This window comes from Mustela putorius, unplaced genomic scaffold, assembly GCF_011764305.1.
Source record: "Mustela putorius furo isolate JIRA1106 unplaced genomic scaffold, ASM1176430v1.1 tig00003988_pilon_pilon_pilon, whole genome shotgun sequence".
Classification (NCBI taxonomy): Eukaryota; Metazoa; Chordata; class Mammalia; order Carnivora; family Mustelidae; genus Mustela; species Mustela putorius.
Window position 1 is genome coordinate 8,282,931 of NW_025422127.1, and position 27,653 is coordinate 8,310,583.

General features: G+C 40.0%; 1 protein-coding gene and 1 long non-coding RNA gene across 2 annotated transcripts in view; one reads left to right on the forward strand and one right to left on the reverse strand.

Annotated features, from left to right (window-relative positions):
* CUNH12orf56 (chromosome unknown C12orf56 homolog) overlaps positions 1-27,653 on the forward strand; it is a 105,486-nt gene that overhangs the window by 74,850 nt on the left and 2,983 nt on the right. The window contains exons 7-12 of the mRNA XM_004766593.3: positions 10,099-10,205; positions 11,845-11,934; positions 20,194-20,317; positions 22,698-22,772; positions 23,327-23,401; positions 27,185-27,360. Coding sequence (XP_004766650.1) covers positions 10,099-10,205; positions 11,845-11,934; positions 20,194-20,317; positions 22,698-22,772; positions 23,327-23,401; positions 27,185-27,360 — 647 coding nt within the window. The remainder of the gene's footprint in view (positions 1-10,098; positions 10,206-11,844; positions 11,935-20,193; positions 20,318-22,697; positions 22,773-23,326; positions 23,402-27,184; positions 27,361-27,653) is intronic.
* Positions 1-27,653, reverse strand: part of LOC106007249 — a 91,302-nt gene that overhangs the window by 32,004 nt on the left and 31,645 nt on the right. The window lies entirely within an intron of this gene.

Sequence of the window (27,653 nt, forward strand, 5' to 3'; positions counted from 1 at the left end):
TATGATTTCTCTTCTCCTGCTGGGCTTAGGGTTTCTTTCTTGTTCTTTCTCCAGCTCCTTTAGGTGTAGGGCTAGGTTGTGTACCTGAGACCTTTCTTGTTTCTTGAGAAAGGCTTGTACCGCTATATTTTCCTCTCAGGACTGCCTTTGTTGTGTCCCACAGATTTTGAACCGTTGTATTTTCATTATCATTTGTTTCCATAATTTTTTTCAATTCTTCTTTAATTTCCTGGTTGACCCATTCATTCTTTAGAAGGATGCTGTTTAGTCTCCATGTATTTGGGTTCTTTCCAAACTTCCTCTTGTGGTTGAGTTCTAGCTTCAGAGCACTGTGGTCTGAAAATATGCAGGGAATGATCCCAATCTTTTGATACCAGTTGAGTCTTGATTTAGGACCGAGGATGTGATCTATTCTGGAGAATGTTCCATGTGCACTAGAGAAGAATGTGTATTCTGTTGCTTTAGGATGAAATGTTCTGAATATATCTGTGATATCCATCTGGTCCAGTGTGTCATTTAAGGCCTTTATTTCCTTGTTGATCTTTTGCTTGGATGATCTGTCCATTTCAGTGAAGGGAGTGTTAAAGTCCCCTACTATTATTGTATTATTGTTGATGTGTTTCTTTGATTTTGTTATTAATTGGTTTATATAGTTGGCTGCTCCCACGTTGGGGGCATAGATATTTAAAATTGTTAGATCTTCTTGTTGGACAGATCCTTTGAGTATGATATAGTGTCCTTCCTCATCTCTTATTATAGTCTTTGGCTTAAAATCTAATTGATCTGATATAAGGATTGCCACTCCTGCTTTCTTCTGATGTCCATTAGCATGGTAAATTGTTTTCCACCCCCTCACTTTAAATCTGGAGGTGTCTTCTGGCTTAAAATGAGTTTCTTGGAGGCCACATATAGATGGGTTTTGTTTTTTTATCCATTCTGATAACCTGTGTCTTTTGATGGGGACATTTAGCCCATGAACATTCAGGGTAACTATTGAGAGATATGAATTTAGTGCCATTGTATTGCCTGTAAGGTGACTGTTACTTTGTATTGTCTCTGTTCCTTTCTGATCTACCTCTTGTAGGCTTTCTCTTTGCTTAGAGGACCCCTTTCAATATTTCCTGTAGAGCTGGTTTGGTGTTTGCAAATTCCTTAGTTTTTGTTTGTTCTGCAAGCTTTTAATCTCTCCTTCTATTTTCAATGATAGCCGAGCTGGATATAGTATTCTTGGCTGCATGTTTTTCTCGTTTAGTGCTCTGAAAATATCATGCCAGCTCTTTCTGGCCTGCCAGGTCTCTGTGGATAAGTCAGCTGCCAATCTGATATTTTTACCATTGTATGTTACAGACTTCTTTTCCAGGGCTGCTTTCAGGATTTTCTCTTTGTCACTAAGACTTGTAAATTTTACTATTAGGTGATGGGGTGTGGGCCTATTCTTACTGATTTTGAGGGGCGTTCTCTGAACCTCCTGAATTTTGATGCTCGTTCCCTTTGCCATATTGGGGAAGTTCTCCCCAATAATTCTCTCCAGTATACCTTCTGCTCCCCTCTCTCTTTCTTCTTCTTCTGGAATCCCAATTATTCTAATGTTGTTTCGTCTTATGGTGTCACTTATCTCTCGAATTCTCCCCTCGTGGTCCAGTAGCTGTTTGTCCCTCTTTTGCTCAGCTTCTTTATTCTCTGAAATTTGGTCTTCTATATCGCTAATTCTTTCTTCTGCCTCATTTATCCTAGCAGTGAGAGCCTCCATTTTTTATTGCACCTCATTAATAGCTTTTTTGATTTCAACTTGGTTAGATTTTAGTTCTTTTATTTCTCCATAAAGGGCTTTTATATCTCCCGAGAGGGTTTCTCTAATGTCTTCCATGCCTTTTTCAAGCCCGGCTAGAACCTTGAGAATTGTCATTCTGAACTCTAGATCTGACATATTACCAATGTCTGTATTGATTAGGTCCCTAGCCTTCGGTACTGCCTCTTGTTCTTTTTTTTGTGTTTAATTTTTCCGTCTTGTCATTTTGTCCAGATAAGAGTATATGAAGGAGCAAGTAAAATACTAAAAGGGTGGCAACAACCCCAGGAAAATATGCTTTAACCAAATTAGAAGAGATCCCACATCGTGAAGGGGGAGTAAGTGGATAAAAAGAGGTTCAAAAAGAAAGAAAGAAAAAAAGAAAAAACCAAAAAGAATTAAAAAATGAAAATGAATAAAGAAAAGTATAAAAAAGAAAATATATATATATTAAACTAGTTAAAAACATTAAAAAAGAAAAGGGTAAAAGTAAAAAAAATTTTAGCAGAAGAAGAGAAAAAAAATGAAAAAAGAAAAAAATTAAATTAACTGTAAGACTAAAAAAATCACAGGGAGAAAGCCATGAGTTCCGTGCTTTGCTTTCTCCTCCCCTAGAATTCTGCTCTCCTTGTTATTGAAACCGCACTCCTTAGTAGGTGAACTTGGTCTTGGCTGGATTTCTTGTTGATCTTCTGCGGGAGGGGCCTAGTGTAGTGATTCTCAAGTGTCTTTGCCCCAGGCGGAATTGCACTGCGCTTACCAGGGGCCAGGCTGAGTAATCCGCTCGGCTTTGATTTCAGGAGCTTTTGTTCCCTGAGCGCTTTCCGTAGAGTTCCGGAGGACGGAATACAAATGGCGGCCTCCTGGTCTCCAGCCCAGAGGAGCCAAGAGCCCGTGGCCCCACTCCTCAGTGCGCCCTCAGAGAACAGCGCCCAGTTACTCCTGTCTTCCTGACCTCCAGCCACACTCTGAGCTCACCGAGCCTGTGGCCAGTTCAAGGTAACCCCCAGCTGTGAGCTCACTGTAGGCTCTGTCTCTGTAGCCGGCTTTCCCATTTCAGTACCCGCAAGCTCTGCGACATTCAGACACCCCCAATCCTTCTGTCACCCTGCGGGATCTGAGGCCACGCTGACCCCGCGTGGGCTTCGCCCCGGTTTAGCCTCTGGAGCGATGTCCCTCAGCGGAACAGACTTTTAAAAGTCCTGATTTTGTACTCAGTTGCTCCGCCGCTTGCCGGGAGCAGGCCCCTCCCCCCGGGGTCTATCTTCCCGTTGCTTTGGATTCACTTCTCCACCAGTCCTACCTTTCAGAAAGTGGTTGTTTTTCTTTTTCTAGAATTGCTGTTCTTCTCTTCGATCTGCCGATGGATTTGCAGGTGTTTGCAATCTTTAGATAAGCCATCTAGCTGATCTCCTGCTAGCTGAAGTAGTCTCAGCCTGCTACTTCTCCGCCATCTTGACTCCTCCGCTCTGTGTTGTATCCTAATTCTGGTCAGTGGTCTCATTACTAAGCAGCTGCCAAGTGCACAGCTTCCCCAACATACAAGACAGTCCTGGCCATTTTTTAGATTCTAAGTGCTTCACATGTAGGATGACCAACCATGTGGGTTTGCCCAGATTTGGGTGACCAACTGTCCCAATTGGCCTAAGACTGAGGAAGTTCACAGGATATGAGACTCTCAGTACAAAACCTAGGACTGTCCCAAATACACTGGGATGGTTGATCACCCTAATCATAGGGCATATTAGCTGTATAGAATAGTATGTTGAATGTCCCATAACACTGAAACAGGTAATAATGATGTTGCGCTACCAAGTCTAAATCATTTTAGACTTTTACTAGATTCAGGCTGTTAGGAATAGAACATTCAGGGTCTGACTCCAAAACTTCAGAGGACTATGGAGTATTGAGAGACAGGCATTGAAATGACACCCAAAATTATTATGAACATGGAAATGGGAGTCCACGTGGAAAGCCTAAGGAAATTGGTACATCCCACCCAAATATTCCTCTCCAGTCTGTCGCACACATGGCATCAGTTTAATCCATCACAGATTGTGTGATCCAGGTGGCTAAAAAGCCTCTGGTGACTCTCCCTACTGAGTTCAAACACCTTGGCTTTGGCATTTAAGGCTCCCCACTAATGACCACTGTCACCGATTCCAAGTTTGGACAGGTATGGCCTTTATTTTAGCAAGGTGTATTTTCAAGAAGGGACCAACATCTATCTGCACAGGGCAGGCTCTGGGCAAACTAATCCAGCTGTAGATACTCCCAGGGAAAGCACAGTGCTCAAGGGTGAGAGTGATGTCTACATAGTGTGCAAAATGAAACATCAGATCATTTCAGCATGTGGGTGGATTATACCCAAATGTCTACACAAACATTTGGCACCAAGAAGACCTGATTGTTTAGAGTTTGGCAATAGGGGCTTCATGGAATGTGGGGTTGGAGAGGTGACAAGGATATAAAGGTTGTCAAGAGTAAACCTAGCAGCTGAGAGAGGATTGGCAAGGGACAGAGCAAGGGCATAGAGATGTCCATTTAGATAAACTTGACACCACCAGGGAACTGGGTTTAAAGCAGATGGCTAGGTAGAAGAACTGAGGTACGTCCTACAGGTTAGACAAGGAAGAGAGGTGTTGATGTTAAACACCAGAGTGTTGGTCTGGAGGCCATTTAAGGGTCTCTCATTTTAAATGGGCCTGATGCAGGGGGCCTCAACTGTGCAGCAAAAGAAAGATGCGGATAAAGAGAATAAAGCTAGGCCTAACCCACTCAACCCCACACTGCATTGTTTTCACTTCTTTCCTCTAAAGGCTCCATCCACGGGGATGACTCAAATACCCTGTCCTTTCTAGCCCTTCCTTGTTTTCCCCTGCTGTTCACCATCTCTAGGCTAATCCTTCTTCTATCCTCTCCTGTTAAAATCCTACCCGTTCAGGGGTGCCTGGGTGCCTCAATGGGTTAAGCCTCTGCCTTCAGCTCAGGTCACAATCTCAAGGTCATGGGATCGAGCCCCAAATCAAGCCCCACATCAGACTCTCTGCTCAGCAGGGAGCCTGCTTCTCCCCTCCCTCTGCCTGCCTCTCTATGATCTCTCAAGCGCTGTTCTTCCGCCTTTCCTGTCTTCCTCTCTGGGGAGCTTTGGAAACTTACCCTTGCTGATCTGTTATGGCAGAACTTTCTGCAATATTCTTTAATCTGTGCTGTTCTAGTAAAGTAGCCACTAGCCTCACTGAAGGTGGCCAGTGACTAAGGAAGTGCAATTTTAATTTTATTCCATTTAGTCAATTTAAATTTAAATAGTGCCACGTGGCCACTGGCTACCTATTGGACAATGCCGTCCTATGGCATCTCTCATAGCACCTTCTCTTCAATAAATGCAACAGATATTTACTGCATGCCTGTTCTGTGTCAGACATGGGAATAGGCATTAGGAAAGTGAACATGACACAGTTCCTACCCTCAAGATTAGGGCAGATATTCTCCTTTTCACTATAGTTATTGGCATATTATTCTTATTTACCATTATATGCTATAAGCTTCTTCAGGGCAAGCATGTGTCTTACTCATCTTTGTACTCTCCCTAAGGCCTCACACAATACCATGTTTATACCAGGGCCCATAATCAATTCATACTGAACTGAAAGTCTATTCTCTTGTGAAAAATTAACCTGATCAGAAATCTAGGAATAGAAAACAAACTCAGGGTTGCTGGTGGGGAGATGGGGTAACTGGGTAATGGACATCGAGGAGGACACGTGACGTCACGAGCACTGGGTATTGCATAAGACTGATCAATCACTGACCTCTACCTCTGAAACCAATAATACATTATATGTTAATTAATTGAATTAAAAATATTTAAAGAAAGATGTCTTTTAAAGTTAATTTCTCTAAGTAAAAAAGTTAAAAAAGAAAAAGAAGTTTAGGAATAGAACATTCACGTTTTATTGCTTAATTGAAAACACTGCAGGACGCCTGGGTGGGTCAGTTGGTTGGGCCAGTGCCTTCAGCTCAGGTCAAGATCCCAGGATCGAGTCCTGCATCGGGCTCCTGGATCCACACGGAGTCTGCATCTCCCTTTGACCTTCCCCCCTTTCATGTTCTCTCTCACTCTTTCTCTCAGATAAATAAAATCTTAAAAAACAAACAAACAAACAAAATAGCAGCTGTTCTTTAAGGTAATGTCCTTAGATGGACTAAAATTGATCTTCTAATTCAGCTATCAAAAATGAGAGGCCAAGGGGCCCCCAGCTGGCTTAGTTGGTAGAGCATGTGACTCTTGATCTCAGGGTTGTGAGTTCAAGACCCACGTGGGACATGTAGCCTACTTAAAAAAAAAGGATTAAAAAAATTAAAGGCTAGGGGCGCCTGGGTGGCTCAGTTGTTAAGTGTCTGCCTTCGGTTCGGGTCATGATTCCAGGGTCCTGGGATCAAGACCCGCATCAGGCTCCCTGCTCAGCAGAAGGCCTGCTTCTCCCTTTGCCTGCTGCTCCCCCTACTTGTGTGTGTGCTCTCTCTCTTTCTCACTATCAAACAAATAAATAAAATATTTTTAAAAAATTAAAGGCCAAAATGAATAGAGAGGGAAATAAAAGGCATATGGGCAGTCTCCTATTTTTGGTCTTTCCACACACAGTGTGGGCCGCCTGCCCACCACCATGCCACCAAGACCGTAGCCTTATGTTCTCTCTCTCTAATCCATAACCACAATCTAGTCTCATATTCGTTTACACAGAGTTAACATATATAATTCACAAAAGTCAACATTTTTATCTTCTTCCAGAGCTTTTTTCTTTTCTTTTTTTTTTATTAAGTGGGCTCTGCACTTGGGGTGGGGCTTGAACTCACAACCCTGAGATCAAGATCTAAGCTGAGATCAAGAATCAGACACTAAACTGACTGAGCCACCCAGGCACCTGTCGGAGCTTTTTTCTTTAAACAGTTATAATAGCTTTATGTTTAAGCAGTGGTTTTCCCACTTTGTGCTGGGCTCCCTGGAGAACATGAGGTTGTGTGAAGCTTCCTTAGGAACCTTCACTGGGGTGGGGAGATTAGAGGCACCTCTAATTTTTGGTTCCTGAGCAAGATGATGGAAAATTATACATAGAATAATTTCATATAAATAAAATCTTAAAAATATATATAATTGTATATAAATATATTATGTATTATAAATGCATACACACGTGCACACACACACACACACACACTTTCCCCCATTTGAAATCATCTGTATGTGGTATAATTTTCTTTCAGGTAATCTCTCTTTCTCTCTCTCTTCTTTTTCACAAGTAAATTTTAAATTATGAGAACATTTTGTGGTAGACTGACTGAAACTATGCTTTAGGAATACAGATACCATGTCTGCTTGGCTCGAGGTAGTATCTCATTACCTAGCACAGCGCCTGCTACATAGCTGGCAATGAGTAGTTATGTGTTCAATGAATGAATGAGTGAATGAAAGAGTTCTCCATTCCTGTTCCTTCCTAACCCTTTATTTTTTCCTCCATGAGGTTCTTTCTTAATTCAACAATTTTTTTTTATTATGGTAAAATACACATAACAGAAAATTTACTATTTTAACCATTTTTAAGCATATGGTCCAGTGGTATTAAGTAGGAACACTGTCTCATTGTGCAGCCATCTCCAGAACTCTTTTCATCTTGTAAAACTGAAACTATACTCATTAAACAATAACTCCCCATTCATCCCTTCTCCCAGCCCCTGGCAATACCATTCTTCTTTCTGCATCTATGATTTAGCTTCTCTAAGTATCTCATGTAAATGGAATCACTCAGTATTTGTCTCTTTATCACTGGCCTATTTCACTCAGCATGTCTCACAGGTACATCAGTGTTGGAGCTCGCTTCCTTTTTAAGGCTGAATAATATTCCACTGTATGTAAAGACCACATTTTCTTTTCCATACTCCGTTGATGGATATTGGGTTGCTTCCACATTTAAGCTATTGTGAACGTTACCACTGTGAATATGGGTGTGTCAATCTCTCTGAGACCTTGCCTTCAGTTCTTTTGGGACTATACCCAAAAGTGGGATTACTAAATCCTCTGGTAATTCTATTTCTTATTTTTTGAGGAACCACCATACTGTTTTCCGCAGCATCTGTACCACTGTACATTCCCACTAACAATGCACACAGGTTCTAGTTTTCTCACACCCTTGTCAACATTTGTTATTTTCTGATTATTTGTAGTTTTGATTTGCATTTCCCTAATGATTCATGACGTTGAGTATTTTTTCATGTGCTTACTGGCCATATGTACCTCTTCTTTGGAGAAACTATTGGGATATAATTTACATATAATAAAAGGCACTCATTTTAAGGGTTTGGTTTAAAGAGTTTTGACAAATGTATAAACCCATATAACCACCACCCCAATCAAGATTTAGAACACTTCTATCACCCCATAAGGCTATAGCCCCTTCTACAGCCCCATAAGGCTACCTCATACATTTGGCAGGCAGTTTCCTCCCATCCATGGCCCCGGGCAATCATTGTGCTTTTTGTTGATCGGATTCCACTTACCCAGAAATGTACAGAATGTATAGAGATGTACAGAAGCTTTCTGTTGCCTCAGATTCCACTTACCCAGAAATGTATACTCTGTACTCTTTTGTGCTAGCTTCCTTTGGCCTAACAGTTTTGAGATTTCTCCATGTTGTTGCAGGGTGGTGTAAGATACTTTACAAATAAAACTTTGTAAAAAAGGGACGCCTGCATGGTTCAGTGGGTTAAACCCTCTGCCTTCGGCTCAGGTCATGATGCCAGGGTCCTGGGATGGAGCCCCACATTGGGCTCTCTGCTCAGCAGGGAGCCTACTTCCCCCCTTCTCTCTCTGCCTGCCTCTCTGCCTACTTGTGATCTCTGTCTGTCAAATAAATAAAATCTTAAAAAATAACAACAAAACTTTGTAAATAAAATAAAACTTCCTGAACTAGTGAGCAGGTGGGAGATCACAATAGTAACTGATAAATTTATTAAGCACTTATGATATGCTGTGCACCATTCAGGCTTTACAGATACTATCTTACTGCAACACCCACCAGGTGACATTAACTCTCTTTTAGACATAAAATAAGTCATAGAGTGTGTAAGTCATTTGCCAGATATCATACAGCTAACCGGGGTGTGACCTCAGAGTTAGGGTACAAAGCCACCACACTGTGCTCAATTACCAGGGCCCTGGTAAACGGCAGCTGTTCTCAGAGGGCCCGGCATACACCTTGCTCCTTCTCCTCCTGTCCCTCTCTCCCGCTGCCATCCTCAGCCTCTTGTCATGCCTTAGCACCTAAATAAAGGTACACGTAATACCTTTTTAAACAGAGTCTAATTTGTCACTAGTCGACAAAAGTCCTGGGGGGGAAAATAAGTAAGAGAGAAAAGGAAAAGAAGCAATTACATTATCTTTCTCATTAGTACCAACCTGCCTGATTTCATGGGCCAGTGCTTATTTCATGCTCGGATTTAGCTCATGAGACTGCACAGAAGCACAAAAAAACTGGTCCATGCACTCTTAAGTCAGTGTTTATTCTGTCAGAGATGACAATCGACATTTCCACTGTATTAACAGAATTATTAGTATCATTCTTCACTGTCTTCATTAGGCTATACCAGTGCTGTGCCTTCACTTGCAGGTTAGCAAACATGTTTAAAAAGTGTTTTTCCAGGGGCGCCTGAGTGGCTCAGTTGTTAAGCATCTGCCTTCTGATCAGGTCATGATGCCAGGGTCCTGAGCTTGAGCCCTGCATCAGGCTTCCTGCCCAGTGGGAAGCCTGCATCTCTGTCAACCGTCTCCCACTCTTCCTGCTTGTGTTCTCTCTCACCCTGTCTTTCTCTCTCTGTCAAATAAATGAAATCTTTAAAAAAAAAAAAAGTTTTCTAGCCATTATTCGTTATATCCTCACAAAGGTCAAGTTACTTTGGAAAAGCAGAACTATAGGAGCCTCCATTTAATCTAGTATTCATAAGTAACTGAATGATTTGCCTGAGATTATACACCTATGTCTGGAGGGTCTTCGGTATTAACAGTAGAGCCAGGCCTAAGGGGCATCTCTTAGCCTCACCCCCTAGGCTTTAGCTCGGGCTCTGTTCACCAGGACAGTAGTCTCCTGGTTTAAGTAAAAAGTGTTTTCACATTGGGTTACGCTATTATTAATGAGAGGTATTATAATTCACTTGGTTCCAGAGAATAAATAATATCTTCATATTTTTATTATGTAAAGATAGAGTTTTACCATCTGATACCTAATGACCATCTTCTTTCCTACTTGCTTTCACAGACCGGTGACCTTTTCTATTTCCTGGTGAACAAACTTCATGAGTACTTGCCAGAGTCTAGGGATAAGAGCTCACTTCAAAATAAAAGCCAAAGGGCCGATGAGCTGGTGTAAGTACTAACTGGATAGTCATAGATTTTTCTCCCCGGAGGGTACTGAAGATAAATGGAAGGTGCTGGGCAAAATATATACTGTAGTAATGATTAATGGTGCTGCAAATTTTGCTTCACATAGATTTTTTTTTTTAAAGATTTTATTTATTTATCAGAGAGAGAGAGAGGGAGAGAACAAGCACAGGCAGACAGAATGGCAGGCAGAGGCAGAGGGAGAAGCAGGCTCCCCGCTGAGCAAGGAGCCCGATGTGGGACTCGATCCCAGGAGGCTGGGATCATGACCTGAGCCAAAGGCAGCTGCTTAACCAACTGAGCCACCCAGGCGTCCCCACATAGATTTTTTTATAAGATTTATTTATTTATTTATTTGTGAGAGAGAGACAGAGTGTGCGTGCCCACAAGCAGGCAGAGTGGCAGGCAGAGGCAGAAAGAGAAACAGACTCCCTGCTGAGCAAGGAGCCCGATGCGAGACTTGACCCCAGGACTCTGGGATCATGACCTGTACTGAAGCCAGTGGCTTAACCGACTGAGCCACCCAGGCATCCCAGTTTTGCCTCACATAGATTTTTAAAAATAGTACTCATTTTGTTCTACTTTTCGTGGGGGGCTGGGAGGGGCAAAGGAAGAGGGAGAGAGAAAATCTTAAGCAAGCTCCACGCCCAGTTCAGAGTCTGACACAGGACTCGATCTCACAACCCTGAGACTATGACCTGAGCTGAAATCTGGAGTCAGACATTTAATGGACTGAGCTTCCCAGGTGTTCCTGTTCTACTTTTTAAAGAAAGGCTATAGGGGCACCTGGGTTGCTCAGTCAGTGAAGTGTTTGGGTCCTGGGATCAAGCCCCACTTTGGGCTCCCTGCTCGGTGGGAGTCTGCTTCTCCTTCTCCCCCTCCCCTCACTGTTTCTACTGTACTTGTTTCTTCTCTTTCTCCCTTAAATAAATAAAATCTTAAAAATAAAGAAAGGCTATATAAGAAATTAGTAATATTGGTTGTCCCAAAGGGGGAAAAAAAAAGGCATCAGAGAAAACAACTTTCACTGAATTCCCGTTTTTACCTTTGAAATTTTGAGCCAAAAATTACTTATTGGAAAAAGTTAAAATTATTAAAAATAATTTTATTTGTTTATTTTTAGGATTTCATGTATTTATTTGATAGAAAGAGAAACAGAGAGAGTGTACGCACAAGCACACAAGCAGTGAAAGTCGCAGAGGGACAGGGAGAAGCAAACTCCTCACTGAGCAAGGAGCTCGATCCTAAGACCCTGGAATCATGACCTGAGCTAAAAGTAGATGCTTAACCAATTAAACCACCCAGGCTCCCCTAAAAATAATTTTAAAATAGCGTGTGATTATCAGAAAAAAATGTTAAGGACCAAAAACACTATGAAAATGACTTGTAATCCTGACATTCAGCTATTAATTAATTCACTCAACAAATATTGTTGAGTGTTTACTATGTAGCAATCACAGAGTAGGGACTCAACCAATGTTGACAATTAACAAACAGAATTTCCTTCCCATACGTTTTCTATATAGATATGAGAGCAATTTTATTAAGGGTTACTAATTTTGTGAAGTTCTGAACTTGTCATGCAACCATGCCACTCCTGTGCTTTCTTTGCTTTGTTTTCTAGAGCATGCATTGAAATTATACAGACTCTGGGACTGATGTTCAGAGAAACAGAAACTGAGTCATCGCGCCTGAGCACGTTGGCAGCTAAAAAGTAAGGTCTTTTATTTTTATTTATTTATTTATTTGTAAAGATTTTATTTATTTATTTGACAGAGAAAGAAATTACAAGTAGGCAGAGCAGTAGGCAGAGAGAGAGGGGGATGCAGGCTTCCCACTGAGCAGAGAGCCCAATGCGGGGCTCAATCCCAGGACCCTGAGATCATGACCTGAGCTGAAGGCAGAGGCTTAACCCACTGAGCCACCCAGGTGCCCCAAGGTAAGGTCTTTAAGGAGACATTGGCACCTTGAAGTTACAACCCATTAACTACTCTATTGAGTGTCTTCCAAAACTCATAGCTCTCTTAGTTCTCTGTCCAAACCCCGTATAAGTATATTAAACTCCTTTGCCTTTCCACTTCCTTCTTTGATGAACACGGAACATAGTGAGTTCTCCCAGGCTCTCTGGATTATTAAGGGCACAGAGATTCTCTTAGCATAATTTTATCTTTTGTCATGGTCTGGTGAACTTGAAAAAGCCCAAATGCCTCATCATACGTTAAAAGCCAAGGGTTCTCTTGGGCGCCTGGGTGGCTCAGTTGGTTGGACGACTGCATTCAGCTCGGGTCATGATCCTGGAGTCCCAGGATCGAGTACCACATCAGGCTCCCAGCTCCACGGGGAGTCTGCTTCTCCCTCTGACCTTCTCCTCACTCATGTTCTCTCTCACTGTCTCTCTCTCAAATAAATAAATAAAATCTTTAAAAGAAAATAAAATAAAGTAAAAATAAAAATAAAAGCCAGGGGTTCTCTACTAGAATTTTACAGAGTACCTGTAACCCCACATAACAGAAATATCACATTGCAAAGGCCAGAGTTAATAGTAGCTTCATTTAATATATAATTGTGTGACCTTGAAGTGAGTGACAGCGGGAGGGCTTATTAACATATAGAGTAAGCTGCTATGATAAAGATATGTTAAAATATGTGGGCCACAGAAGATAGAAATTTACATCTTTTTCATATACTAGTCCAGAGTAGAGAGTCAAGATTTCCTCTAGGAGATCAGCCAGAGACCTAGGTTCCTTCCCTTTTTTTGCTCTGACATATTTTATTATGCTATCTCTGTCTTTATGGTTGAAGTTGGCTGACCTTCACGACTTCCTTAAACCCTATGGGATGCAGGAAGAGAAGTAGAAGGCAAGCAAATTTCCTTTTTAAGAGAGTCATCTAAGATTTTTCTGCTCATATTCTGCTGATGAGGACTTTAGGCATATGCCCATATCTAGCCTCAAGAGAAGCTGGATGTGTCTGCAGTTGCATGGCTCTGTAGTTAGCTAAACTTTGGATGGTGATAGGGACACCTATTATTAAAAGGAAGAATGAAATAATGTGTAGTAGGGGGACAATAGCATTCTTTGCCACAGAAAATATGTGTTTGCATATTTCATATATCTGCTTGACCTTTTTATATGGTTTGTAGACTATGAATTATATCCTGAGCCAGTGTTCAGACTATAATCTTAATTTTTTTCCACTGTCATCAACTGTTTACTTAAATTTCCTGTATTAGAAAGTGGAAGGAAAATGAGGGCTATGGGTTCTAAAACATTTGAACCAGGGAGAAGAATAAAAACTTTATTGTATGTCCTGGCTATTTATTAGAAAACTTTACAAATGAATTTTGATGATAATAACATGAACATTTTTCTTTTTAAAGATTTAATTTATTTATTTGACAGAAAGAGATAGTGAGAGAGGGAACACAAGCAGAGGGAGAGGGAGAAGCAGTCTCCCTGACAAGCAGGGAGTCTAATGCCCCAGTGGGGGCTCAATCCCAGGACCCCAGGATCCTGACCTGAGCCAAAGGCAGACGCTTAATGACTAAGCCACCCAGGCACACCTCATGAACATTTCTTAAGCAATTTGCTCTGTGCCAGGGACTATGGGTGTACTACGCTATACGCCAGAGTAGCCAAACATTTCTTTTTTTTTTTTTTTTAACATGTAATTATTATTAGCTCTAGGGGTACAGGTCTGTGAGTCACCAGGTTTACACACTTCATAGTCTCACCATAGCACATACTACCTTCCCCAATGTCCATAACCCAACGCCCCCCCCCCAACCCTGGGCAACCCTCAATTTGTTTTGTGAGATTAAGGGTCTCTTATGCTTTGTCTCCCTCCTGATCCCATCTTGTTTCATCTATTCCTTTCCTACCCCCCCAAACCCTCCACATTGCCTCTCAACTTCCTCATATCAGGGAGATCATATGATAATTGTCTTTCTCTGATTGCAGAATTGTTAAACATTTCTATAAAGGGCCATTGAATAAACATTTTTGGTTTTTCAGGCCATAGAGTGTCTGCTGCAGCTATTCAACTTTGCCACTGCAGCATAAAAAGAGTGATAGACAATTTATAAATGAATGGGCACAGTTCTGTTCCAATAATGCTTTATTTATAAAAATGGGTTCTGGGCTATTTGGCCTACGAGCCATAGTTTCTTAACCCCTGCTTTGCAGCAAAACAGGGAAGACACACACTATTGTTTTCTCAGAATACTTTTTTTTTTTAAGATTTCTTTTTTTTTTTAAGGTAATCTCTAAACCCCGAGTGGGGCTTGAACTTATAACCCTAAGATCAAGAGTTGCATGCTCCACCAACTGAGCTAGTCAGGTGCCCCCTCTGTATACTTCTTTATGCAGCTGATAGTATCATTTCCCCAATCTCCGGGACAGAGATTCAAGATTACTTCTTACATTTATATCTAGCCACACTGAATTACTGCTCAATTATGTTACCCTTTTTGCCCATCTTTTCATCCCTACCTCTCTCTGAGTTGAAGAACCATCACTCTTACTATCCTCTGCTTTTTCAACTGTTCTGTCTTAAGTTGGTTTGGCCACATCAGTCCTACTATAGTAAGCCTCTTTCCTGAGATGACTAATTCTTTTTATGTATTTCTTGGGTTTTTTTCATGTATTTCAATGCATATATTATATTGCTATAATAGAGTCAGGTTGTAATACTAACTTTTCAGCCAATTTTGATATGCATAGGGTCAAGTCATGTTACATGTAGCCTTAACTAACAGTTAATGTCTAATATAACTGCATTAATCTTCTATTACCCTGTAACAAGTTACTATAAACTCAGTGACTTAAAATAATATCAACTGTTTATCCACAGCTTTTGTGGATCAGGAAATCTGGGCATAGCGCAGCTGGATTACCTTGCTCTGGTTTCACAAGGTGGCAGTCAAGGTGACAACAGACTAGGGCTGCAGTCTCATCTGAGCCTTGGGCTTATCTTCCAAGCTCACTTGGGTCTTTGTGGCCTGAAGTAATTTCCTTATAAACTTGCTTGCTTCTTGGTAAGAAACTATCTCTGCACTCAGAGAAGCTCTAAGCGCTCTTTGGAGGGCTCAAATGGATAATCAGGCTCACCCAGGATAATCTCTCTTTGATTACCTCAGAAGTCAACAAATTAGGAACCTTAATTATGTATGCAAAATCCCTTTACCTTTCTCATCTAACATAACATAATCACAAGAGTAATAGCTTAATATATTCACAGGTCCTATCCATACTTAAGAGGAAGGAATTATTTAGGGTGCATATACCAGGGGCAAAAATCTTGGAAGCCATATTAGAATTCTGCCAACCACAAACAACACAGAGTGACTTATGAGACCATGAGTTTGCCTTTCAAAGTCTGTATATATATTATAAAATATATTGTAATGCATTCAAAATTCTCACATTGGAAATAATAACAATCTACACAATGAAAGTATCAAAATTGTTGGCACATTTTAAGGATGTGCTGTCAATTCTATAATAAGTATTTTGGGGATGAAACTACCATTTAGATTAAGATTTCTTCTATTATTGACCCCGTGTATTTTAAATAGTGTTGACAGGAAGAGTAGATTTCAAACTAAATTCCATTTGAGCAAATATAAAAGCATTTACTCATTTCAGAATTTTCCTCTTTATTTTTTTTATAAGTAAAGATTTTATTGGTTCAATTCAGTTCATTGAATTCTTCCTGTAACGTGCCATAAATCCATTCTTATTTTAATACTGTTAAGGTTAAATTCATATATTATCACAGAAAGTGACCCAGAATTTGAGAGTTCCTTCCTTTAACCCTGGATATATGATACTTTGAAAAGAAGCTGTTGCTGAAAACAAAGGACATTAAATAAATCAGTACATGGAATATCATTTCAAACTTAAGATTAGGAAAAGCTTCTAAATGAAATGTTTTGATTTAAAAAAAAGATTATTTATTTATTTGAGAGAGAGAGAGCATATGCAGGGGGAGGGGCAGAGGGAGAGGGAGAAGCAGACTCCCCACTGAGCAGGAAGCCCCACTTGGCTCTTGATCTTGATCCCAGGACCCTGGGATCATGACCTGAGCTGAAGGCAGATGCTTAACCCACTGAGCCACCCAGGCACCCTATTTTGTTGATTTTGGAAGGGTCTTCTAAAAGTAAGATTGACCATTTTAAAGTAGCCTGAATAAAACATTAATAAATATCCTGTAGGACATACTCTGCTTTTTTGAGAAGTGTGTTGACATGATTCTTCTTTTGTAGATATAGGAACTAACCTGCTTTTTGCTTTGGAGAAAGGAGGGGAATTCTTTTTATTAAAATTTTGGTTAATCATGAACTTCTTTTTTTTTTTAAAGATTTTTTATTTTATTTATTTGACAGAAAGACATCACAAGTAGGCAGAGAGGCAGGCAGAGAGAGAGAGAGGAGGAAGCAGGCTCCCTGCTGAGCAGAGAGCCCGATGCGGGACTCGATCCCAGGACCCTGAAATCATGACCTGAGCTGAAGGCAGCGGCTTAACCCACTGAGCCACCTAGGCGCCCTAATCATGAACTTCTAATCATGGTGATGATTTAAGTGATTGTAAAAAGATTGGGAAGCCTCAAATATTACTAAACAGGGATTGTTTACAGTCTCATTTAGTCCATTATGAAAATGGTTATGGTGATAGAGGATTTTTATATAGTCCTATCTATACATTCTTTTACTGCTCCCATCATCAAAGCTACTCTGATACTGTCTTCAGTTAGGCAACTGATTTTCGTAGTGATCTGCATTTGGCTCCTTTTCAACTATGCATGAATTATATAACATATATGAAGATGGTACCATCAAACCTCATCCCCTCAGGATCCTCAATTTGGATTGTGATTTTTTTTCCTTTTCCTTTTCAAATAACAGGGTACATTATTCAAACATAGAGTGACAATTTGAGTTATTAGTGTAGGTTAATGGATAGTACACTGATTTTGAATGGAAAAGACTTAAAGTAGTATTAGTTTTATTAACTAATATCTAGTACTTCAGTGGAGCAGTAAGCCCTGAAATGCCTTGTTTAAAAGAAAAGCTTTTTTTCCTCTTTTTTTTTTTTTTTTGGTGCTATTGTTGGGAATATAAATTGGTGCACCCACTCTGGAAAACAGGATAGAGGGTCCTCAAAAAACTAAAACTACAATTACCATATGGTCCAGTTCTATTTCTAGGTAGTCATCCAAAGAAAACAAAAACACTAATCCAAAAAGATGTATGCAACCCTATGTTTACTGCAACATTATTTACAATAGTCAAGGTACAGAAGCAACCTAAATATCTACCAATAGATAAATGGATAAAGGTGTCGTGTATATATATAGTGGAATATTATTTTACTATAAAAAAGAATGAAATCGACATTGCCAAAGGCAAGGGAAGCAAGGGCAAAAATGAACTATTGGGACCATCAAGATCAAAAGCTTTTGCACAGCAAAGGAAACAGTCAATAAAACCGAAAGGCAACTGACAGAATGGGAGAAGATATTTGCAAACAACATATCAGATAAAGGGCTAGTATCCAAAATCTATAAAGAGCTTATCAAACTCAATACCCAAAGAACAAATAATCCAATCAAGAAATGGGCAGAGGACATGAACAGACATTTCTGCAAAGAAGACATCCAGATGGCCAACAGACACATGAAAAAGTGCTCCATATCACTCGGCATCAGGGAAATACAAATCAAAACCACAATGCGATATCACTTCACACCAGTCAGAATGGCTAAAATTAACCAGTCAGGAAACAACAGATGTTGTCAAGGATGCGGAGAAAGGGGAGCCCTCCTACACTGTTGGTGGGAAAGCAAGCTGATGCAGCCACCCTGGAAAACAGTATAAAGGTTCCTCAGAAAGTTGAAAATAGAACTACCCTATGACCCAGCAATCGCACTACTGGGTATTTACCACAAAGACACAAATGTAGTGATCTGAAGGGGCACGTGCACCTGAATGTTTATAGCAGCAATGTCCACAACAGCCAAACTATGGAAAGAACCTAGATGTCCATCAACAGATGAATGGATAAGGATGAGTATATACACATACACACATATATACATATATACAATGGAATACTAGGCAGGCATCAAAAGAAATGAAATCTTGTCATTTGCAATGATGTGGATAGAACTAGACGGTATTATGCTGAGTGAAATATTCAGTCAGAGAAAGACAATTATCATATGATCTCTGATATGAGGAATGTGAGAGGCAAGGCAGGGGTTTTGGGGGGTAGGGAAGGAAAAAATGAAACAAGATGGGATTGGGAGGGAGACAAACCATAAGAGACTCTTAATCTCACAAGACAAACTGAGGGTTGCTGGGAGATGGGGGTTAGGGAGAAGGGGGTGGGATTATGGACATTGGGGAGGGTATGTGCTATGGTGAGTGCTAGGAAATGTATAAGCCTGACGATTCACAGACCTGTACCCCTGGGGCAAATAATATATTATATGTTAATAAAAATAATTTTTAAAATGTATTAAAAATGAAAAAAGAAGATATTTTAACTTTTAAAAAAAGAATGAAATCTTGCCATTTGTGACAACATGGATGGACCTAGAGTGTATTATCCTAAGTGAAATAAGTTAGATAAATACCACATGATGTCACTTATATGTGGAATCTAAAAAACAAAGTAAACCAACAAACAGATAACAACAAAAAAGAGAAACTGACTCATAAATACAGAGAACAAGTGGTTGCCAAATGGGAGGGCAATGGGGGGAATGTGTAAAATAGGTAAAGGGGATTAAGAGGTACAAATTTAAAATAAGCCAGTCAAGGGATGAAAAGTATGGCACAGGGAATATAATTAATCATACTGTAATAACTTCATTTGGTGACAGATGGTAACTATGCTTATCATGGTAAGAATATGATCATGTATATAATTGCTGAGTCACTATCTTGTATACCTGAAACTAACATGTCAACTATTTCAATTAAAAAATTTTAAAAAGAGGGGTGCCTAGGTGCCTCAGTGGGTTGAGCCTCTGCCTTCGGCTCAGTCATGACCTCAGGGTCCTGGAATCGAGCCTCACATTGGGCTCTCTGTTCAGCAGAAAGCCTGCTTCCCCCCTCTCTCTGCCTGCCTCTCTGCCTACTTGTGATCTGTCAAGTAAATTAAAAAAACCTTTAAAAAAAATTTTTAAAAAGAGTTCTAGAGTCAATAAAACCCTATGATTAAATAAGCATTTTAAGAAATGCTTCATAAAGCAGTTTCTTTGTCCTGGAGATAAACAGTGCATGTGAGCATATTAAAGCTTCTGAGAAGTCCAACAGTAAAGATATTCAATGAATTTGGTTTGACCAAGTATCTCCTATACCTCTTCTATCACAGAATCTATTTTGACTATAATTTGCCTGGGATTAATAGTCCATAAAAAGCCCTTTGTGGGGGTGCAGAAAGAGCCCTTTGGAAAATACTGCTTTAATTTGAAATCACCCAAATTTCCCTTAAGTCCAGACTTACTAAGTTTTCTAAGCTATGTGAACTTATAGAACTATACTTGCTTTGAGGGGTGCTTGGGTGATTCAGTCTGTTAAGTGATGGACTCTTGATTTCAGCTCCGGTCATGATCTCAGGGTCATGAGATTGAGCTCCTTGTCAGACTGCTTGCTGGGCGTGGAGCCTGCTGAAGATTCTCTCTCTCTCCCTCTACACCTCCTTCCCCGCTCTTGCACTTGTGCACACACTCTTTAAAAAAAAAAACAAAACATAAAATTTGCTTTGAGTCAAAAGACCAAGAAATTATATATTTTCATTTAAATGTTTTACCACTACTCCATTGTCTGCATGTCCAAGGATCCAAAAGTTCAGTCAAGAATGGTCTGCAATGCATTCTTTTAGTTATATTCAATGCCTACAAACTTGGCTTTACTGTTTTTATTTTCAAACTTTATTCATTAGTTGCCTTCTATTTATTTTTTCAGGGGAACACTGTTTAATCTTTTGCTAATTTTAATTAGTGAACCTCGGATTCCAAAATCTTGTCCTGTGTTTGATATCCAGTTGGTGGCTGATTCAACTTTAGTTGAAATGTCTTTTGATGCTAAGGTGAGATGAGAATTTGGGGGTAGACTAAATACAATATGTAGGGGTGCCCTGGCTTCTTGTCTTCTAATGTAAATCAAAGAGTAAATATTTTGCCATTAACCTCAAAACTTAGATGGGTATTCTGTCAGTATTAATATATATTTATTTTATATGTTTTAAAGTATGTATACTAAGAAAAAAAGTATGTATACTAAGGAAAATAATTAGTATTTAGTATGTATTAGATAATTAGTATGTATTAGATAATTAGTATGTATTAGATAAATTAGATTTAGTATGTATTAGATAAATCTGCCTCTATACAAAATATTTATGTATATGTAATTCCACAGTAGGGGTCTAATAGTAAAAAAGCACTGTCTTTTTTTTTTTTTAAGATTTTATTTATTTGACAGAGAATGTGAGAGAGAGAGAGAGGGCAGAAGCAGGAGGGAGGGCGGGGGACAAAAAGAGGGAGAAGCAGGGAGTCCGATGCAGGACTTGATCCCATGACCCTGGGATCATGACCTGAGCCAAAGGCAGACACTTAACCAACTGAGCTACCCAGGCTCCCAAAAGAATAATCTTTAAGAGACTTTAACTCTCTTGCCTTAGTTTACCATCTCCTTACCTATCTAAGTAGTGCAAACTTAGTGAGAATTACTTGTTTTTCCAAGGTTTTACTAAAACATTAGAAATATCAGACTACCTAGAAAGCACATATTCTGAGAGAATAAATCAGATTTTTATTATTTTATTTTTATTAGCTCTGATTTTTTTAAAAGGATGGGATATGACTTGATAGTTCTTAGACAATTAGAGTTATGTTTTAGAAAACTCTTAAATTTATTCATTCATTCAATAAATATTTATTGAAACTCTATGATGAGCTAAACAGTGTGGTAGGCAGTGAGGTCCAAACAAGAAGCAAAACAGACACAATCTCTGCCCTCACTGGTTTATAGTCTGGTTAGAGAGACAGATGTTAATTAAATATAACATGAATATAATATTCATATGTGTGAATATTATATAACTATTCATATATATGAATATTAGAGACTATGTGGAGTAACTATGATACCATTTTCAACAGCGGCTTAAGTAATACTAGGGTTTACAGACTGGGATGGAAGCAAGACTCAGGCAGGGCTAAGAAGCTAGTACAGACATCCATGTGAAGAATAATAGAGGCCAGAGTGAAGCTATCCTCGACCCCCAAAACAAGACTTGGACTTTCATTTTAGAGCTCTCCTAACTTCCTATACTCTTGTTTCAGAACGCTTTCTCAGTTAGCAACGATGCATTTATTTATTTGATTGTTACACTGTGGTTAGACTATCTTCCATGACGGCACAGTCCATGTCTCTGCTGCTCCCCACTGTATCCCCAACCCTTAGCACAGTGTCGGACGCATATTTGTTGAGTAAATTTATGAAGAAAACAAAAGGGATGGTAGTTGCAAAGAGAATAGATTCCAGAAATTTTTAGGAAATTGTGCTGATGTTTGATGTTGAAAATAAATTGTGAACATTGGATGACTTTTAGATTCTGGCTGGGTATCAGGTAAGAATTACAGCAAGAAGAGTAGGTTTAAAAGGGAAACAGTGAATTTGGTTTTGGATTAGCTGACTTGATTGCCTATGGTATAGCCTTATAAAAATAGGTAGTGGACAGAATAGATAGGTCTGAGTTTCCTGCTTTTGGATTTGGTGATCTTTTGTGCCTGGGCTATTGGTGCAGCCATGAGCAGATCATATACATTTTGGTTCCAAGGTCTAACACAGTGGGAGATTTCAAGCTAGAGCTCTTTCTTGCAAAGAATACTGTCAGGGAAGATGTGTTGGCCTCTATCAATGCCCACAGGCACAGCTCTCATGCACCAAGTGGTGGATGGGCCAGAAGAGTTACTTGAAGCTAGAAGACAGCCTCACTAACTGGAGTTCTTGCAAGAAAATAAAGTAAAAAATCTCTAAGCCCTATATTTACCCATTTCACAGAGGGAGTTGTAGTTCATGCTGGGCTTAAGCCCAAATTACCCAGAGAATCCCCCACCTTAATTCTAGGGAGCATATTTCATTAGTCTTAAAATGAGGTAGAGTTATTGATCTGAATGATTTTGCAAATCAAGTGTGCAGGGGTTTTTGTGTGGTAGCATTCTATATCATTTTTCCCTGATCCACTTTCATAGACATTATTCAATGTGTAGTCTTTCTATGAGCCATTTTTGTTTGTTCATTTGTTTTGAGACTATCTGAACCAAACAGAATAGGAAAACTGATCACACTCATTTTATTTTCAGTTAATCAAAAATTCTTTTATAAGTACCTAATGGCAACCAGGAGAAATCACCATTTTTTTGGATCTGCTAATTATATTGTCTTATTATTTAAAATTCCAGTTACAGAAGCTTATCGTGGAATATACAGACACAGCTACAGCACTTTTATATGAGATACTTCTTATCTTTCAGCAGGTACCATACTTATTTTTTATCATATATGTTATACTATATGATTGTTATATATCATATGACTATTACATACCTATGATTCTACATCATATGAATAATAATATACCTTTAATATACTTGTATTAGAGATGGTCTCCAAAGTCAGCTAACATAAGTGATACTACTTTTGCTCTCAAGTACTCATCCAGTTTATCTCCCTAAATACTGATTTTACTTTTTATTTTTGAAGATTTTATTTATTTATTAGACAGAGGGAGAGAGATCACAAGTAGGCAGAGAGGCAGGCAGAGAGAAAGGGGGAACCAGGCTCCCTACAGAGCAGAGAGCCTGATGCGGGGCTCGATCCCAGGACCCTGAGACAATGACCTGGGCTGAAGGCAGAGGTTTAACCCACTGAGCCACCCACGTGCCTTCTGATTTTACTTTTTAAATTTTTTGCTAAATACTGATTATAGAGATTTCATTAATCAAGATAAAATGTATTTGAGAATGAATATCCTTTTATGTACAATTTGGACTTCATGAATACAACTTATTTATTTCCTCGAGTCTTTCAGGGAAATCTTGGATTGGGATCCACTACGTTTGCTATTAGCTGGATGATGTCCTTCCTCCAGAGTCGTCCTCCCACAGTAAGTACCAGGAAGCAGAAACAAGACCACCACTCATAGGTAATTAAACAGGTGCTCTTGTGCTTACTTAATAAAATGCAAATTTTCTCTATAAGTAGTGATATTTATAAAGCAGAAGGAAAATGTAAATCTGATTATTTTATTATTTAATTTTAAAAAAGCATTTTTATATTTGGGTCCTAAGTGCTTAAGGTACTGAAATGATATCCTTTTTAAAAAAACAAATTTTTTTTTAAAGAGAGAGAGAGAGACCATGAGCAGGGAGGGGCCAAGAAAGGGAGAGAGAATCTTAGGCAGGCTCCACTCAGCACAGAGCCAGATGCCAGGCTCAATCTCATGTCCCTGAGATCAAGACCTGAACCAAAATCAAGAGTCAGATGCTCAACCAACCGAGCCACCCAGGAACCCCCTGAAATGATCTCTTAAATGTGATCTTCACTTCATGAAAAATCCTAAGATATATTCTGTAGGAAACAGAATGCATTAAAATATTGGCTGCATAAATAAGTGAAAATATTAACATTTGTCTTTTTAAAAAAGATTAATTTATTTATTTGAGAGAATGAGAATGAGCAGGAGGGAGGGGCAGAGGAGAGGAAGAGCTTCCTCAAGCAGACTCTCCACTGAGCAGGGCTGGATACCAGGGTCCTGAGACCATGACCTGAGCTGAAATCAAGAGCAGGCTGCTTAACCGACTGAGCCACCCAGGCATGCCCTGAACATTTATGTTAAACACCAAGTATGAGTTGGCGAGTATGAATTAACACTGGGGATCACTGGGGCTCTCTGTCTTGGTTACTGCCATCCTGGTCCATAGTACCACTGTCTCTGTCTTTGACATTACAGTCACATCTATATGGTCTGTCCCTATCTTCCCACCAGACTAATCAAAGAGATCTATTCCAAAAAATCTGATTATGTCATGCCTTGCTTTAATCTCTCATAAAAAAAGCCTACAAGGCTCATCTAGTCCCTCACTCTCCCTTTGTGTGCCTCTTACTCACTGCCCACCTCCAGCACCCCCAACTCCATTACAGGACATTCACTGTTCCTCCTCTGTCTGAAATGCTTTTCCCTCCTTTTTCCACGCTAACTCCTACTCATCCTTTAGGCCTCAGTGCCTCTTCCTGGGACAAGGTGGGGGATGATTTCCTCACCTCTGACTAGATCAGACTCCCCATTATTGGCACACATAGTCATAGCTTGGGAAGAAGACCTCTTCCTTCCCTTCATGGGACTTGTTACTGTTGCAGTTGGCATTTGTTGGCCACATACATTCTGGCTCTCTCTCCTTCCAGGCACCCAGTAGGATTGTACTGCTCTCCCTACCTCAAATTAGGTAGGTCTCTGTTCTTGCTTTTGCCAATGGAATGTGAGCATAAGTAGCCTGTGTCACTTCTTGTCAGAAGGTTTAAGAGCAAGTGCAAGCTTCTCTGCATTCTCTTTTCCTTCTGGCGTGTTGAGTGGCAGCACTGAGAGTCCTCAGTGACTACAATGAGTACAACCCCCTGCCAACCTATAAGGGACATAAAATGTGAGCAAGTAGTAAACTGTTGTGAAATTTGTTACCACAAAATTTCCTGAAATTTGTTACCACAGTACAACCTAGTCTGTCAAGACTGACACGATGTCATTCTCTCCCAACAGACTCCAAGTGCCACGAGGGTGGGAGCTATGTCTGTTGTGGTAGGCACATAACGGATATTCAGTAAAATACCTTCTGAATTAATTCTATAAAAAAGTTTCATCCCTTAATCTCATTTCCCCGAATTTAATTTTCCTTTCTTCATTCATATATTCATATATCCAATCAACATCCATTAATTGGAGATCTCTTCAAAAAGTAGTAAACCCAACTAAATTTTCATTGCTAATGGAGGATTTGACATGACATAATATGTTCTCTTTTGATATACAAACATGTTGGCCATCAGTGGTTCCCTACTTTGGGTATTTTCTATAGTTATGCTGAACATGTCCTTGGGAATGTAGATTTTCTTGCCAGATCCCTGCGGCATATGTTTACAAAAGTCTGGTTAGGGGCAGAGGGTAGGTAACCTTGTCAGTTTAACAGCCAGCTGCCTTATACAGAGACTGAGCCTATAGACTTGGCTCCTTTAGCAGCACACAGACGGTAACTACTTTCTCTTCACTTCAAGGAGTATCATAAAGTTCGTAATTCATAGCAACAGAAGCTCTTATGAGCAAGATGCAAGACCCTTCCTTTTTCTGTACAGTGGTTGCAGACTCTATCATTTGAACTGATGTGTGAAGTCTGGGGGTACTAAAGACTTCAAGCCACAGGGAAGTTTCTTTATCAACCTCTAGGGTTGGTTCACCAAAGGAATTGAGTATGAAGCCAGTCTGTGACCATAAAGTATGCCAGGATGAAAGGTGGCAAAAGGACCACTACACTGTTGAAAGCTTCAATATTAACTCCATTCTAAAGAGTATGGGTAGAAACTGGCCATTTGAGAGAAATGTGCAAGCAAGCAAACTGTTGTGATCATTGAATCTACCTGTATGTCAGTCAGCTCTGGCTGATTTTCTTGCTTGGTAAGAGCAAGATGCAAAAGAAGTTACAGATTTAATCCCCAAATTGTCATTGCTTTGTTCTACTACTCCAGACTCCCCAACCTCAATCTGTGTTTCCCTGATGCAGTATTTAGTCAATACAAGTAAACAGATCTGGACTGGGGAGAACCCACTCCACCCTGTCCTACTTCAGAAGGGCCAATAGCAACATCAATAGAAAAGGCAACATATTTATTGATACTAATTTAATGGGCATGTAAAGGGACCTGGTTAGAGCTTGAAAGGACACTAGAGTGCCTTCCTGATTTCATAGTGCCTACATTTATGGGTAGTTGTTTAAAAATGTGCCCCCCTCAAAAAAATAAAACGACTTGTGGAATCCATTATTCTTGGTTTTTGTTATTTGGTTCTGTGTGTGTGTGTGTGTGTGTGTGTGTGTGTGTGTGTGTGTGTGTCTGTCTGTTTTCTAAACTAATCTCTACACTCAATGTGGGGGCTTGAACTCATGACCCCATGGAGCCAGCCAGATGCCCCTTGGTTCTGTTGTAAATGACTTTTTATGGGTGTGTGAGAACAACTCAATAACTTCACATTATTGCTACTATTTCCATTTTAATTTCCTCCTCAGAAATTATAGCAGACATACTCTCAATGAAAACCCCAGCTAACAGGGACGTAAACATCGCTTGCTTGTGTCAAGCCTGGTTTTCTTTGCTTTTTCACTTAATGTTTCTCAAGGCATTGCCTGAGGAACAAAGGCATCAGAATTGTTTATGATAAACATCTTGAGGTGGGGCTCAGGATTCCGCATGTTTATTGAGCTGCCTAGGTGATTTTTATGCATACTAAATTTTGAGAACAACCACCTTGGAGAAACCCTCTTTCGAAGTCACAGGGAGTTTATCTTGGTGGGCCATTTGTCCTTCACAGTAGAAGAGAAGAGAAACTATCTTCCACCCTGGAGGAGGCCTTGGACCCTTCCAAGCTCCCCTTCCATCCAGTGTTCTCCTTTTACATTGGAGCCAAAGTTCCTTGACAGTCAGTATTCATTCAGCTTCTGCTTAGAGGGGGGTGAACGGTAAACCAAACTGGTCTATGGTCTGGTGCTGTTTTCATGAGAAACAGTGCAAGAGCACTGGTGTAGGGGTGGTAAGGACTTTGGCCTAGCTTTAGAGGCGAGGGCCCAGCTGAAACAGGTGCCTTCTTGGTGGCATGCAGCCTACATGTAACTGCTTTTTTCTCATTTAGATCACTTTCGTGGCCAGTATTGTGAAACAAATGGTAAAGGGGCTTTCAGCTTCATTTCCGCTAAGTCCCAGCCAAGCAGTTCTGCTGTATCAGCAATTTTACATCCTCAGGAGCTGCCTGCAGCACAGCAAGACTTTAGCTGAGTATATTAGGAATGACTACAGAGAAGAATTCAGGTAAGAAAAGTCTGAATCAAATCTGCAGTAGCATCCGCTCATTTCTGATTTTCAGGCAGAATCTTTAGAAGAAGAGAAGATGGGCAATTCTGGTTTTGTGTTTAATAGCATCTCAATTTGACCTGTGGTAAGGCAGGGTTAGAGGGAGCTCTAAGAACCACTGCCATTTAAAGTGTATTCCCAGGCTAGAAAAGATTAAGGAAACCTCACACTCTTTTCTGAAGAACTGTTCCTGTCTCATTGTCTTTGTGGCAGCCAGCCCCTCCCAGAAGTACTTATTATTTTCACATGCT